Source organism: Garra rufa, chromosome 21 (assembly GCF_049309525.1).
Source record: "Garra rufa chromosome 21, GarRuf1.0, whole genome shotgun sequence".
NCBI classification, from domain to species: Eukaryota; Metazoa; Chordata; class Actinopteri; order Cypriniformes; family Cyprinidae; genus Garra; species Garra rufa.
This window is the reverse complement of record NC_133381.1, coordinates 26,793,589-26,808,981: the sequence shown is the minus strand read 5'-3', so window position 1 is coordinate 26,808,981 and position 15,393 is coordinate 26,793,589. Positions and strand designations below refer to the sequence as shown.

Below are 15,393 nucleotides of genomic sequence, written 5' to 3'. Positions count from 1 at the left end.
CAATAAGTGTTTATGTTCCAAAGACATGCATTGAGAAATATTGATATATTTACACAGTTTGAAATTTCTATTTATTTTCCACTAATTTAGGTGATTTAATTAGCTTTTCTCTGGTTGGTCTTTAAAACATAACATAAGACAAATAAATGATAGTTCTCACACACAAAAATGTAATTTGTTTCTCAGTCATGCAATTAATTTATAAAAACACAACGCAGTGAACAACAGCAGCTGTCTTTAATCTGTTATTACACTAGGACTTACTTTCATATTTTGCTCTTTAAAATGCTTCTTTTTTCAGACCTGATGGAGGAGAGCGAGGAGAGTGAAGAGGAGGAGCATCATGTCAAACCAGGAAAAAAAACGTCTCAGGTTACGTAGGTAACCCTAGTTCCCTGAGGACAGGGAACGAGACGCTGCGTCCTGGTTAGGACACTTTGGGAACTGCCTTCAGCGTGACCGGTTCTGAAGCTCTTATAAAACAACGGCAATGAACTTGACATTGACCGGCGCCAGCCCATGACGTCATTAACAAGGCGCCTACTAGTATAAAAGGGCGCTTGTGAATACAGCAACCATCTTTTTGTCTGATGGAAAGTGGGGGCCCGATGCATGGCTACGAGACGCAGCGTCTCGTTCCCTGTCCTCAGGGAACTAGGGTTACCTACGTAACCTGAGACGTTCCCTTCCGGAGGGAACTCTACGCTGCGTCCTGGTTAGGACACTTTGGGAACGATATACCCACGCCGCCATGCTGAGGAGTAAGTGAACAACTGACTGATTGAGGAGTCAAGAAGGAACATCACTCCCCACTACTTGGGCCGACGTCACAGCTAGCTCGGCCACCCAAGCACGGAACTCCTAGGAGTGGAGGCCTGATACTTCTAAGCGAGAGTAGGCCTACCTACACTCACCGCTAGTAGTGAAGCTTACCCTTAAGTCTTCATACTAGGCGGGGGTTCTGAAGAGCGGAGGCTCTAAACCAACTCTCTAAACGAGAGGAAGCCTAGCAACACTCTGTGCTTGCGGGGAACTCTGGGAGTGGAGGTCAGAGACCTAACTGCACTCAACACTGGAGGTGATCCATGAGGCTCCAGGAGCCTAAGCAATAGAACCACCTAAGTGGAGTTCTCAGGAGAGTGGAGGCTTCTGCAAGAAGACTCTCTAGATGAGAGGAAGCCTAGCGACACTCAATCCTATAAGTAGTGCTGTCTGCAGTGGAGTTGGAAAAACCCAGGGGTTTTTAGAACCAACTCTAGAATGGGAACGGAGAAATACTGCGTAACCCATACCGTGTAGGATTTTAGAAAAGAACCCAACCTTCGGGGGAATCTTTACCACTCATGTGGATTTCAGAAAGTGCTCAAGGACTTGCGTGTGCACTTACCACTTCACGTGGGTTTTAAGGAGTGCTCAAAGCTTCGCGTGAGTACTCACCACTATTGTGGGTTTGAGAAGGTGCCCAGAGCGTAGCGAGGGAAACACCATATAATTATCACAGGCGACAGCAAAGCCTGGAGCTTCGGAGCTCTGTAAGAGTGGAGGTCTCAAACATAACCCATGCATGAGGGGAGACCTGACTACACTCACGCTTGTAAGTACAGAGGCGGAGCTTCTGGAGAACGGAGGCTTCACAGAAGACTCTCTAAAAAGAGAGGAAACCTGACAACGTTCAATCCACTAGCTCTTAGGAGTGGAGGTCTCAAATAACCCTTCAGTGAGGGGAGACCTAGCTACACTCACGCCTAGAGGTACTGGAAGCGGAGCTTCTGGAAAACGGAGGCTTCACAGAAGACTCTCTAAGGAGAGGAAACCTAGACAACGTTCAACCCACTAGCTCTTAGGAGTGGAGATCTCAATAACCCTTCGTGAGGGGAGACCTGACTACACTCACGCCTGGAGGGAAAGACTGGAAGCGGAGCTTCTGGAGAACGGGGGCCTCACCAGAGGGGAAGCCCCGACACGCTCAATCCGCCAGCTCTTTACGAGTGGAGGCCTCAACGCTCTAAGTGAGGAGAGACCTGGCTACACTCACGCCCAAACTTATTTTCCCTTTAGGAAGAGTGGAGGCTTCTGCAGGAAGACTCTCTAGATGAGAGGAAGCCTAGCGGCACTCAAACCTATAGGTAGTGCTATCTGCAGTGGAGTTGTAACCACCCAGGGGTGTTTAGAACCAACTCTAGAATGGGAACGGAGAAATACTGCGTAACCCATACCATACAGGATTTTAGAAAAGAACCCAACCTTCAGGGGGGAGTCTTTACCACTCATGTGGATTTTAGAAAGTGCCCAAGGACTTGCGTGTGCACTTACCACTTCACGTGGGTTTTTAAGGAGTGCTCAAAGCTTCGCGTGAGTACTCACCACTATTGTGGGTTTGAGAAGGTGCCCAGAGCGTAGCGAGGGAAACACCATATAATTATCACAGGCGATAGCAAAGCCTGGAGCTTCGGAGCTCTGTAAGAGTGGAGGTCTCAAACATAAACCCTTGTGTGAGGGGAGACCTGACTACACTCATGCTTGTAAGTACAGAGGCGGAGCTTCTGGAAAACGGAGGCTTCACAGAAGACTCTCTAAGGAGAGGAAACCTTGACAACGTTCAATCCACTAACTCTCAGGAGTGGAGGTCTCAAAATAGCCCCTCTAGTGAGGGGAGACCTGGCTACACTCACGCCTAGAGTACTGAAGGCGGAGCTTCTGGAGAACGGAGGCTTCACAGAAGACTCTCAAAAAGAGAGGAAACCTGACAACGTTCAATCCACTAGCTCTTAGGAGTGGAGATTTCAATAACCCTTCGTGAGGGGAGACCTGACTACACTCACGCCTGGAGGGAAAGACTGGAAGCGGAGCTTCTGGAGAACGGGGGCCTCACCAGAGGGGAAGCCCCAACATGCTCAATCCGCCAGCTCTTTACGAGTGGAGGCCTCAACGCTCTAAGTGAGGAGAGACCTGGCTACACTCACGCTTGGAGGTACTAAAAACGGAGCTTCTGGGGAACGGAGGCCTTCATAGAGACTCTCAGAATGAGAGGAACACCTGACAACGCTCAACCTCCCAGCTCTACAGAGTGGAGATCTCATACTAAATATACAGTGAGGGGAGATCTAGCTACACTCACGTCTGAAAGTACCCGGAGCGGAGCTTCAGGGGAACGGAGGCTTCACAGAGACCCTCGGATGAGGGGAAACCTAGCAACGCTCAATCTCCTAGCTCTATGGAGTGGAGATCTCACCCAAATATTTTTAGTGAGGGGAGACCTAGCTACACTCAACGCTTTAGAGAATACCAGGACTCACAGCAGGGCCTAAATGCAGAAAGCAGGGGCCCCGTAGAGTGGAGGCTTTGAAACGAATCTTACAGAGAGAAAAAAGCCTGACAACACTCGGTCTTGGTGAGCGGTATTCTAGTAGTCTAGCAGTCTAGTAGTCTCTAGCGAGAGAGATGCTCAAAAGTGGAGGTCTCGGTGAAACCCCACTGAGGGGAGACCTGGCTACACTCAACGCTACAAGTACATGAACCTACCTCACAGGATACTGTGGAGAGGAGGCTTCAAGTCTGAACGAAAAGAGCCTTACAATACTGGGCTTTGGCAAAGAGCACAAAGCACATAGCCGGCAGTTAGCGAGGCCTAGCAGGCCTACCAGCTAAAAACCACGAGTATGTACTTGTCAGCGGAGCACTGAGGGGAGCGAAGGCTGCAACTGGACGGTTCTCAAAACAGGGGAACGCGTCTAAGCATTCTAGGTCTAAACCGTGGGGGAAGACCAATGGCCTGACCTACATCATGACGCCACTAGGCGAAAGGAGGTCTTTGAACAGCAGCAGCGAAGAGCGGAGGCTCAATACAGAAGAACTCTCGATCGAGAGGAAGCCTGCAACACCCTGACAACGCTCACCGTGGCAGGACAGTCTGGGAGAGGGGGTGCTAACCAACAGAACTCATGCTAATGAGGGGAGCCCCACTACACTCAAACCCCTAAGTGCTAGCTGATAGAGCTTGTGAGAAATCAGCCTAAACAAGAGCCTGCATGAAGGGGAATCTTGTCGGCACAACTCTCAGAGAGAGGAGGCCTGAAAATCCCTACACTTAGGGCTTCACCTTCTTAGGGGGGTTCCTAAACTGCCCTCTCTCACTAAAGAAACTTCTTTTTTTCCCTTTTGACAGGGCCCTGGGGAGCGGGGCCTATAGTGCACTGACTCACCAAGAGAGGCAGCCCATGCGCTCAACCCTGGGTTGCACCTATCTTCTAAGGGTGGGGAACCTACCCAACCTCCCGGTCTTCACACTCAGACGAGCGGAGTCTGGAGAGACTCTTACCGCGGGGCGGGGTAGACTGCTGCCCCAGTGGATGGGTGAACATGCGTATGCAGGTTTGCCACATTGAGCTCCAACGGCGGAGGCTCCGGGCGAGAAACACTCGGTGGTGCTCGCTTAGGGGAGCCTAACAACGCTTCTAACCCCACAGGAGTTTAACAGAAGTGGAGGTCCAGACACTACCTCAGGAAGAGGGGAGACCTAACTACACTTGGCATTCGGGGACCAGGGGGCTCAGATTAAGGAGCCCAAACTAAGTCTCACCCAAGCGGAGCTGGAAGACAAACATGTACACACACATATAACACCCAGATATGTCAGTTCGTATACCGGGCCTGTCAGAATGCGTTAGTAACTTCATCATAGGCCCGGCCCCGGAGTCTAGGAGTAGGACAGGAAGGCAGGCGGCCGAGCGGGCGTGAGGGGCGAAAGGGAGGGACCTCAGGTACCCGACTCCTGCCTGCTTTGACGCCGGCGCTGGATCGTCTCCCTGAGATCCGGCTTCCTACGCCGCGCATCGCGCCTCCTCTGAGACCTGCTCCGTGGAGGTGGAGGGCCTCGAGCGGCCACACTAGCCACCTGGCCCTGTCTCCGGCCCTGGGGCCAGGACGGGCCAGGCTGTCTATGCTGGTCGGGTGCGGGCGTGGACCGGCGAGGGGTGAAGGACTTAAAGGCCGCTGAGCGCGCCTTCGCCTCCCTGAACTTCTCCACCACCGTCTGTACAGACGTGCCAAAAAGTTCGGAAGGCGAAACCGGGGCATCGAGGAGAAAACGCTTCTCTTTCTCCCCGATGCCCGTCAGGTTCACCCACAGATGTCTCTCTGTGGCCACCAAAGCAGACATAGCGCGACCAACGGCGGTCGCTGTCTGTCTGGTGGCCCTCAGAGAGAGATCAGTGGTGCGGTGCAGCTCAGTCATCTCCTCCGGGGAAAGCCCCAGGCCCTGGTCCAGATCTTTTAGTAGGTCGGCCTGGTACGCCTGCAACACCGCTACAGTGTGCAGGGCGGCACCAGCCTGACCTACTGCCGCGTATGCCCTGCCGTTCAGCCGCGATGTCTCCTTGAGCGGCTTATTCGGCAGGGTTGGAGCCGTGAGTGTCGACGTCCCTCCCGAGGAAAGATACGCAGCCAGGGTGCTCACGCATTCCCTGGACGTCAGCATAATTGACATGCTGATGTCTGGGAATGCGGGCCGAGTAAGGTTTATCCCATGCCTTCTCGACCTCAGCATGGAGGTCGGGAAGGAATGGGAGGCTCAAAGGAGGTGGCCTGACATGGCCAGGAAGATATCTCTCACCAAGCCTGCCGTGAGAGACCTCTTCCTGCGCGCGCCGCCACGGCAGATCTAACCTCGCGGCGGCGCGCCCCATGACGTCCATCAGCTCCTCATACGCGGGGCAGGAGGGCTGGATGGGCTCAAAAGACTCATCTTCGCCCATCTCAGCCTCTTCCTGCTCGCCCTGGCTAGCAGCCAACAGCACACTCGCCGCTGGATCTGAGGATGTGAGAGACAACACATCCTCATCCAGCAGCGCGCCCTCGTCTCCCGCTGACGAGCGCGAGAGAGACACGCCTCTCTGAAACTCGTCAGCGAGCTCCACCTGCGAACCCCACGATCTCAGCCGCCGGGCAGCCTCAGCTGCCGCGGGACCAGAGCCGCGTGGGGGAGGCGGATGTCCTGATCCCCTCGAGAATAAGGACAAACGAGAGCGGAGCTTTTTGATAGAAAAGCTCTCACAGTGTACGCACTCCGCCCCCTCAAGGACGGAGCGCGCGTGCTGCTCACCCAAACATATCACGCATAAATCGTGCGAATCATCCGGTGTCAGACTCCGCGGACACGGATCAGCACACTTCCTAAATTGCTTACCTCCGGACATTGCCATCATACTCACGCTTAGAACAAGGTGATCTGAAGAACAAAAAGATGGTTGCTGTATTCACAAGCGCCCTTTTATACTAGTAGGCGCCTTGTTAATGACGTCATGGGCTGGCGCCGGTCAATGTCAAGTTCATTGCCGTTGTTTTATAAGAGCTTCAGAACCGGTCACGCTGAAGGCAGTTCCCAAAGTGTCCTAACCAGGACGCAGCGTAGAGTTCCCTCCGGAAGGGAACTTTGAGTCACTCAGAGACTAAAAAGACATTTTTAAAGAAAAGAATGGCCAAGAAATCTGTCTGCACTCAGTGTGGAAAGAGTTTCACAGACAAACATAGTCTTAAGTGTCACATGAGAGTTCACACTGGAGAGAAGCCGTTCACATGTGATCAGCGCGGGAAAAGTTTTGCACATAAAGGAAACTTTAAGGGACACATGAGAGTTCACACAGGAGAGAAGCCGTTTCCATGTGATCAGTGCGCGAAGAGTTTCTCACTCAAACAAAGTCTTGAGCGTCACATGAGAGTTCACACTAGAGAGAAGCCATTCACGTGTAATCAATGTGGAAATCAATTTAAAGAAAAAGGATCCCTTAAAAAGCACATGAAAATCCACACTGGAGAGAAGCCGTTTTCATGTGATCAATGCGGGAAAAGGTTTGCACAACAAGGAAACCTTAAGGGACACATGAGAGTCCACACAGGAGAGAAGCCGTTTCCATGTGATCAGTGCGCGAAGAGTTTCTCACTCAAACAAAGTCTTGAGCGTCACATGAGAGTTCACACTGGAGAGAAGCCATTCACGTGTAATCAATGTGGAAATCAATTTAAAGAAAAAAGATCCCTTAAAAAGCACATGAAAATCCACACTGGAGAGAAGCCGTTTTCATGTGATCAGTGCGGGAAGAGTTTCTCAGACAAAGACTATCTTGAGCTTCACATGAGAGTTCACACAGGAGAGAAGCCGTTTCCGTGTGATCACTGTGGTAAGAGTTTCAGACAATCATCAAACCTTACAGTACACATGAGAACTCACACAGGAGAGAAGCCGTACAAGTGTGATCTTTGTGAAAAGAGATTCGCACACAAAAATAGTCCTGAGTTTCACATGAGAATCCACACCGGAGTGAAGCCGTTCATGTGCGATCGGTGTGAAATGAGATTCTCAAGGAAAGATAGTCTTGAGTGTCACCTCAGAGTTCACACTGGAGAGAAGCCATTCGCTTGTGATCAATGCGGAAAGAGCTTCACGCAAAGAGCACATCTTAAAGGACACATGAGAGTTCACACTGGAGAAAAGCCACACACGTGTGATCAGTGCGGGACGAGTTTCCCATACAGAAACGGTCTTGCTCTTCACATGAGGATCCACACTGGAGAGAAGCCATTCAAGTGTGATCAGTGCGACAAAACATTTCATTGGTCATCAGGTCTGAAAACTCACCTGGCAGTTCATACGAATAAGAAGCCAGAATCCTGTTCTGAATGTGGAAAGACATTTTCACGGCTGAGGAATTTACTTTTACATCAGAAAACTCTGCATACTGGTGCGAGAGAGCACTTGTGCTTTGAGTGTGGGAAGACTTTCACTACAGCGAAACATTTAAGACTACACCTGAGAGTTCACACTGGAGAAAAACCTCACAAGTGTTCATACTGTGACAAGACATTCAGTCAGTTAGGAAATATGAAAACACACGAGAAGATGCACAGCGGAGAGAAGCGTCATAACAGGTGTGATCAGTGCGGGAAGATTTTCTTTTTTAAAAGTCACCTGAAGCTACACATGAGGATCCATACAGTGGAGTAACCACATTTATTTGGGCAAAGCTTCGTCCAGTTACCTTCTTTATTCGCACATATTTCTTTGAATTTTCCATAGCATAGTGGCCAATGAACTTGTGCCATAAAGGAAAGAATTTTCCCTTTCACAGAGAGCACTGATTCCAATAACGTGATATTTAGCCCCTGGAATGCAGATTTTATTAGGGTAACCAAGCCAAAAACACGTATTTAACTTCCCCGGGGGACCCCCACTTCGAAACACCATTGGGCTAGTTTTGAGTAGCAATTGGGTGGGTTTTGTTGTAAAAACCTGGCAACCCTGATCCTGACTTGCCATCTACTCATTGGACGCACCTTTAAAGTGTTTTGTTTTCGATCTGAATTACTTGGTTCTAAAGTTGTAGGATCTCAGCACAAATCAGACAATTCAAGTGGTTCGATTAGAAGATTTGAAACACTTCTACAGACCCAAATTCCACAAGAGGCCATAAATGTGTCGCTTGATACCCTGGCACCAGCCACCCTGAAGTCTAATGAACTAGAAGCTAAGAACAACATGCAACATTAACACACAAGGACACTTGTTGATAATCCCAAGAAAAGAGATTGGGGCAAGTAACCAAGATTAATGGTCAAAATATGCACATCATGAACGTCACATGAGGAAAATCATTAGAGATTTTGGTTGGTGGGCTCCCCCACGCAGGACAGAAACAGAGATTCCTTCCCTAACCTTTTGACCTTCCAGCTCAGAGAACGTACCATTACATTCCCAATACGACACAGAAAACTGCCTATTCATGTATGTATGCATCTAAAATGATGCTCAAAGGACTTAAGAGCAACTAATCATTTCTATGCATAACTTCCTATCATTTATGTAGCCCACACATTTGTCTATCATGTTTTAACCACTCGTTGTGTATGTCCTTTTGGATAACTATTGAATAGCTTAATGGTTTATATTTGTGTTTGGTATGCCTGTGCTTGAAATTGCATTTCTTGAAATGCTTCTATAATTCAATTCTTTGTAAAATGTATTATAGTCTTGTTATAGATATCATGTCCAAATTTGACTCTGCAAAGAGCGGGAAAATTGGGACCACGGGACCATTGGGACCTTTGCACCAGAGAAACCTTTTCATAGTTCCTAGAACTACTGGAAGAAGTTACAGCTTTTTGGCGTGTTCGCACCACAGGAACTAGAAACGGTTTTATCCTAGGAACTCACTTTGCGGGACCTAATTTCCCAAATAATACATGTACATCTGCAAGATGTCCGTTAAAGATTTCTTGATCTGGAAAGCATCTGTGTACAAACGTCAGGCAGACGTTTGTAAGATGTCAGTGTTACATACATTATAATTCATAAACATCTTTAAGACATTTATTAGACGTCTATTTGACATCTTATAGGAAACATCCAATAGACAGTCCCTCCAGAAAAACGCGGCGTTTTTTTGTGATTGTTGCGGGCAAAAATCCTTGATTATGCGGCACGTTTTCTTAAAAAATGCGATTGAATATGCGGGATATTTATGCAATTTTATGCGATGAAATTGCGGGAACTTGCAAAAACTGCGGGAACTTGCAAAAACTGCGGGAACTTGCAAAAACTGCGGGAACTTGCAAAAACTGCGGTTTGATGAAAAAGAGAGAAAAAAGTGTTCCCCCAACACCCTTATTGCCAGATGTAGCACCGTAAGGGGTGAATTTCGTTATTCTGGACTCAATTATAATTATAACATCGACTATGCCACCCTGGGAATCTCTCCCAGGGAAATAATGGTCAAAGACACCCAGGTCTGTTCCCACAAGAATAGAGCAGAGACGTGAATATAGAAAAAAAGATACAATATTTTATTATTACTGGGATAAAAGCTAAACACACAGACACAATTTAGGACACAAGGGGTTAATATGGCTTCCAAATCAAAACAAAAAAAATAAATTAGACAAATCAAAAGTAACACATCAGATGGCAAGGAGAAATAACCAACCTACCCCAATTCCACTTCACTACGCACTTCAAACGTACACTAATGTACTCATTTCACCACAAACACAGGTGTATTCATATGACAGAAAAATCAGAAGAGCCAAATCACTCAGTGAACAAGGGTACCCATTAACATGGACCTAGAGTGGTCAGCACTCCTTAGCCCGTCCAACAAAATTAACAAAATCAACATCAGATTGACACAAATCAATAAACACACACACACAAAAAAGAATACAATCAAATAGTCATAAGTCAAAATCAACAAAACACGAAAAACAAAACAAAAACAAAAATCAAATGACCATAAATCAAATCAAATCAATAAACACACACAAAAAAAGAAAAATACAAAATTGATCATCAACAATAGAAAAGCAACAAAATAACAGATGCAATCACATTACACCTGGTCCATCAACAATATACACACAACAAAATTTACTCCATAAGATCACGCAAACTCACAACCCTTAGTACTGATTTCTCACGCTCACACACTCGTACATATACACACTCGCACACGCTTCCAACAATAAACAAACAGACCACACTCAAACCACTCACATCAACTTATAATTTCATCCACACAACAATCTAATGGTACCATACGAACCCCACAAACACAGTCCTCCAGTTGAAACAGTGCGGGGATGGCCAAACGGCCACACGGATTAATATTCGGGTCTCACAATCTCCCGATGTCCAGTTCACTTGATGTGGACTGGTCAGGCAGGCGAAAATGAAGTGAGGCAAGACAGAACGTCGCGGCAACGCGCGACCACAATAGTACTCGAAAGAACGAAGACAAAGACCCAAACGGAAAAGGGATTATGAAATCATGCAAGCCCGCATATTTTGCGCGTGGAAATCTGCAATTTATGCGGCGAAAGTGCGGCGTATTTGAAAAAATGCGTCCCCCGCATAAATATGCAGACTTTGGCTGATTATGCATGGAATCATGCGATCGCATAATCGCGTTTTTCTGGAGGGACTGAATAGACGTATTGCAGATGAGCAAACTATGTCTTGCAGATGTAAATGCAGACATCAAATAGATGAAAAGTTGCCAAGTCTTGAACTGTTCAGATTAGGGAAACGATTAAAAAAAAACCTAAATGGTTCCATTTTACTTTTGTGAGTTATTGAAATGTTTTTTTGTTTCCAAAATAAATTTATTTCTCTGTCTTCTACTTGGTCTTTTTTTATATAGCATTGTAAGATTTGTCTGTAGGCATATTTTGGCACCTTTGTATAGTCTCACCCAGCACAATTTTACACTTTTAACTTGATCAAATCTAAAACTTAAGAGGTCAAGTTGATTACAGCAATGGTTTATTGATTTCAGCCTAAATGCAACCAATAAGTTCTACAGCCATATAGTGGCTATTGATATTTTTGATATCTGAAATATGTCAATTTGAAAATATGTCCACAAATGACAAATTAAGGGCTGCTATATGAAGGATGCTTAAAGGGATAGTTCGCCCATTTAAGACATGAAGTTGTTTACAATCCTTATCAGCACTATAGTGTATACACACTGACCCACACTGCGTTCACCTCCCTGGTCAGAGTTCTGGCCACTGGAAGTTTTTCAAGAAAGTAGTCAATGTTAGTTTCCGGGGCCTCAAAACTGTGAGTTTTTACGTGAAAAAAATATATGCGTTTCAAAGCTTGATTAATTTACATCACAAAAAACACTCCAGACAAAAATCATACCTCAGTTTTAATCGGCACTATTTTCTTTCCATTTCCATCAAAGAAGATGAGACTATGTTATTATAATTGTTGTATAATTTCCCGCGAGATTGTACTGTTGTAAAATGCACATCGTGGTTAAAGGGGACATCCTCAAAAATCATACACATACACATTGTGGTATATAAGGTCTTTTTTTTTTTTTTTTTTAAATGTAAAAACATAATAGGGGCATTATTTGGAGTCAAAAAAACAACATAACTACTCCCAGAATTATGAGAACACTGAAGTGTCCTCATAAACCAAGCTGTCCTTATAGTGAGTAACCTGACATTTTTTCCTCATAAACCCTATATTCAAGAACACACACACACACACACACACACACACACACACACACACACACACACACACACACACACACACACACACACTTCCCCTCTCACCTCAGCTACCAGCTTTTAGCTGACAGCATATATATATACACACATACATAAAGGGCTGTATGTTAACTTTTTTGTACATAGCACTGGTGCTAACTTATTCATTTCGTTTTCAGATGGAGAATTGTTATTCACGGGGCCATTAATGGATTCAGCAGATTGGTCACATTTTTTGGAAGCTTCAGACAACAATAGAAGCAGCACTGTCATGAAGAAGTTTGTTAAAGCTGTCGAACAGGGGTGCGTTTCCCAAAAGCATCGTTAGCCAACTATGGTCGCAAGTTCCGTCGTTACCAACATAGTTCAACGATTGGGTGTTTCCCAACACCATAGTTCAAACGAACATTCGCAAACAGCGTCACAAACTTACTTGGTTGGAACTACAGCTCTTGACCTGTGGTTAGAAGCATCGTTGCTTCTTAGTAACACATGTGGGCTAAATAAATTATGTTCTTGGTCACAGTTTGCAAGCTAACACGCAGTACAATCTATATCCTCAATTTTATCTAAAAATAAATGCATTTTACTCTATGTATTTTTGTGCGTCCTTTATAAGCGTTGTTTATGAACAGTGCGCATGTGCACAAATGCCTCAGGGGACCCCGGAATATGACGTAAGAGAGAACGCGCAATGAATCAAACATCAAATAAAGCAAATTGACAGGGAACAAAAATAGTAAATTAGTCATTAGGTGCCATGTTCAATATAGCTGCATTTTTGAGAGACCCTAATCAGTTAAATAGCAGAAGTTATTACTCGGTGACGTCATTAACAACGGACCTAAGTTGTTGAACTAATGTGGTTCAAACGACGGAGATGCGACCGTGTTCGGGAAACACTTGTGACTAGCTAGTTCGTTTCCACAACGATGCATCGTACTATGGAGGTTAACCAGCGAGTTATGTCGCTGTACGGGAAACGCACCCCAGTATGGTGTGCAGGGGCGCCGCTCGCAATTTTGGACCCTATGACAAAATATGAAGTTGGGCCCCCCCTACCACACTTAAGCAGATCTCTGGGGGCCCCTAAAGTGCGTGGGCCCTTAGAATTGTCCTAACTTACCCCCCCCTTAGCGGCGCCCCTGATGGTGTGCCGTCAAGAGTCCGCTGCGACCAAAGTGGAGAGAACAATGGGGTTTGCCTATTCATGGAGGTTTTTTTCGAGGATCTGCCAGGAGACTGCTTTGAGGGGAAGGAGCACCCATAATCAGCGTAGTGTTCATTTCGTCACCTATTTTTTATTTAGTCTTAGTCTTGTGCCAAATGTCCTTGTTAGTTTTAGTCATATTTAGTCACTCACATATCTTTTTTTGTTAGTCAAGTTTTAGTCGACTAAAAGTCTCGTCATTTTAGCGTAGTTTTAGTCAAAAGAAAACTCAAGGTATCTTAGTCAAGTTTTAGTCGACTAAAAGTCTTTTAATTTTAGTCTAGGTTTAGTCAAAAAATTTTAGTCTTTTTTTTAGAATAACACATTACTGAGATTATTACTGATACACATTTCAGTAAAAAAAGTGTTTCACATATCTCAAACATTGGTTAAATGTCATAATTACCTGACAAAATACACTTGTTGAATGATTTTTGTTGAATGCAAATGTTAAACGTGTCTGGTTTTCAATTTCTGATTTCGGAGACACATTCACAAATGATTAACCTGTTCTGAAGAGCATTTTATTTTAACCAACACAATTTAAAAGCTGGGTAGGCTACATGTAATTGTTCAACTTGATTCCCTTACATATACATTTGCTTCACTGGGGGTGCTGAGTTTTTTCTGTCACCACTTTTGAATAAGAAACAATATCAACGCTATAAAACTTGTCAAAACTCCGCAAATCACAAAAGTATCAGTGAGAACACTCGTTTAAACAGCGCACTGGAGCTTGACTGCATTGCACATCAGATTTTTTACTTTATTGATACTGCTTTTAATCGTGATGCAACGGACCTGTCATCGGGACGTCATGTACAATAAAAGAGCCTGCGCAGCTGTTTTGGAAGGTGATGGAATAGTAGATTGCAACAATGAAAAGCATCTGTGGGCGCTCGATTACATCTACCTTCCCCGAATAAACCGGGACTTGACTCTCTTTGTGAACCAGTGGAACCATCACTGCCTGAGAACAGCAAGGTACATGTCACCATATCAGATGTTTGTGCGTGGCTGTCTTCGCTTGCAGGCTGAAAATCTCACTGGGATCCAGGGAGTGTTTGGGGCTGATGAGCAGCTAGCTCAACTGGAGGCAGAAGTGCCCTTCTCACCTCAGCTACCAGCTTTTAGCTGGCCAGACAGCGTTGAGGTCCCCGAAAGTGAATATGCTCTGGACATTGACTGCTTGACTGAACTTCAGCAACGCATTGATCCCTTGGGAGGACAAAGAGACGGCCTTGGAGTGGACCGCTTACAAGAGGTTATTGCGTTCCTTGACTCCATGTAATTAGTTTTAGTTTTTATTAAACATAAAATGTCCAAAAGGGGGGGGGGGGGGAGTGTCCAAATTAAAGGGGAAACTGTTATCCTTGTCATGCTGGGAGTTCCGTGAAAGAGCAGCAGTGTTCGAGAAGGACCTTTACGGAACTCCCAGCAAGACGAGAATATCAGATCCCCTGTTTATTTTGGACTCTTATTTTTCCACTTTTACACATTTGTTTATTTTATGTTTAATAAAAGCCTCTCCGAGGCCTGACACCACTTACTGGGTCTGTCGTTTGCTCGTCCCGCAGCATATTACTATTTCTATTACCTGTTCAAAGTGGATTAAAACCTTTGATCAAAGTTCTAAAACCAAAACTATACCCATTCTTGTCTTAGGACAGCTTTTTTTGACACAATTCAAATGTTGACTACTGTATCATCTGTGTTTCATCTCACATGCAGTTTACTTGATGTATGTAACATTTATAAGACAGTGATTTCATATGGGGGGCTGGGGCTTCCAAATTTTAGGTTTTACTTTTGGGCTGCTCAACTGAGGCCCTTGATCTCATGGATTAGAGATATCACACATACTCGCTGGGTCAACATTGAAAAGAGTCTCTGTTCAATGCCCCTTAAGGTAGTTCCTTTTTCCAACATATCATTAAAAAATGCCAATATGGGAGAATGGACTAAAGTAACGTTAAAAATCTGGAGAACTATACAAACATCATTTGGCATGTCAAAGAAAATTTCATCCGTTGCCAATATTGGTTATCTTAATGATTTTGTTCCAGCTCGTACAGATACAGGTTTTAAAAAGTGGTCTCAATATGGACTCAACTGTCTGCATCAGATGT

General features: G+C 45.5%; 1 protein-coding gene across 1 annotated transcript; it reads left to right on the top strand.

The window, feature by feature from the left end:
• Positions 1–300: 300 nt before the first annotated feature.
• On the top strand, positions 301–7,999 carry LOC141296193 (uncharacterized). Its single transcript, XM_073827471.1, has 2 exons — positions 301–381; positions 6,455–7,999. The coding sequence occupies exon 2, from the start codon at positions 6,473–6,475 to the stop codon at positions 7,997–7,999; it is 1,527 nt and encodes a 508-aa protein (XP_073683572.1). The 5' UTR covers positions 301–381; positions 6,455–6,472.
• Positions 8,000–15,393: the final 7,394 nt, after the last annotated feature.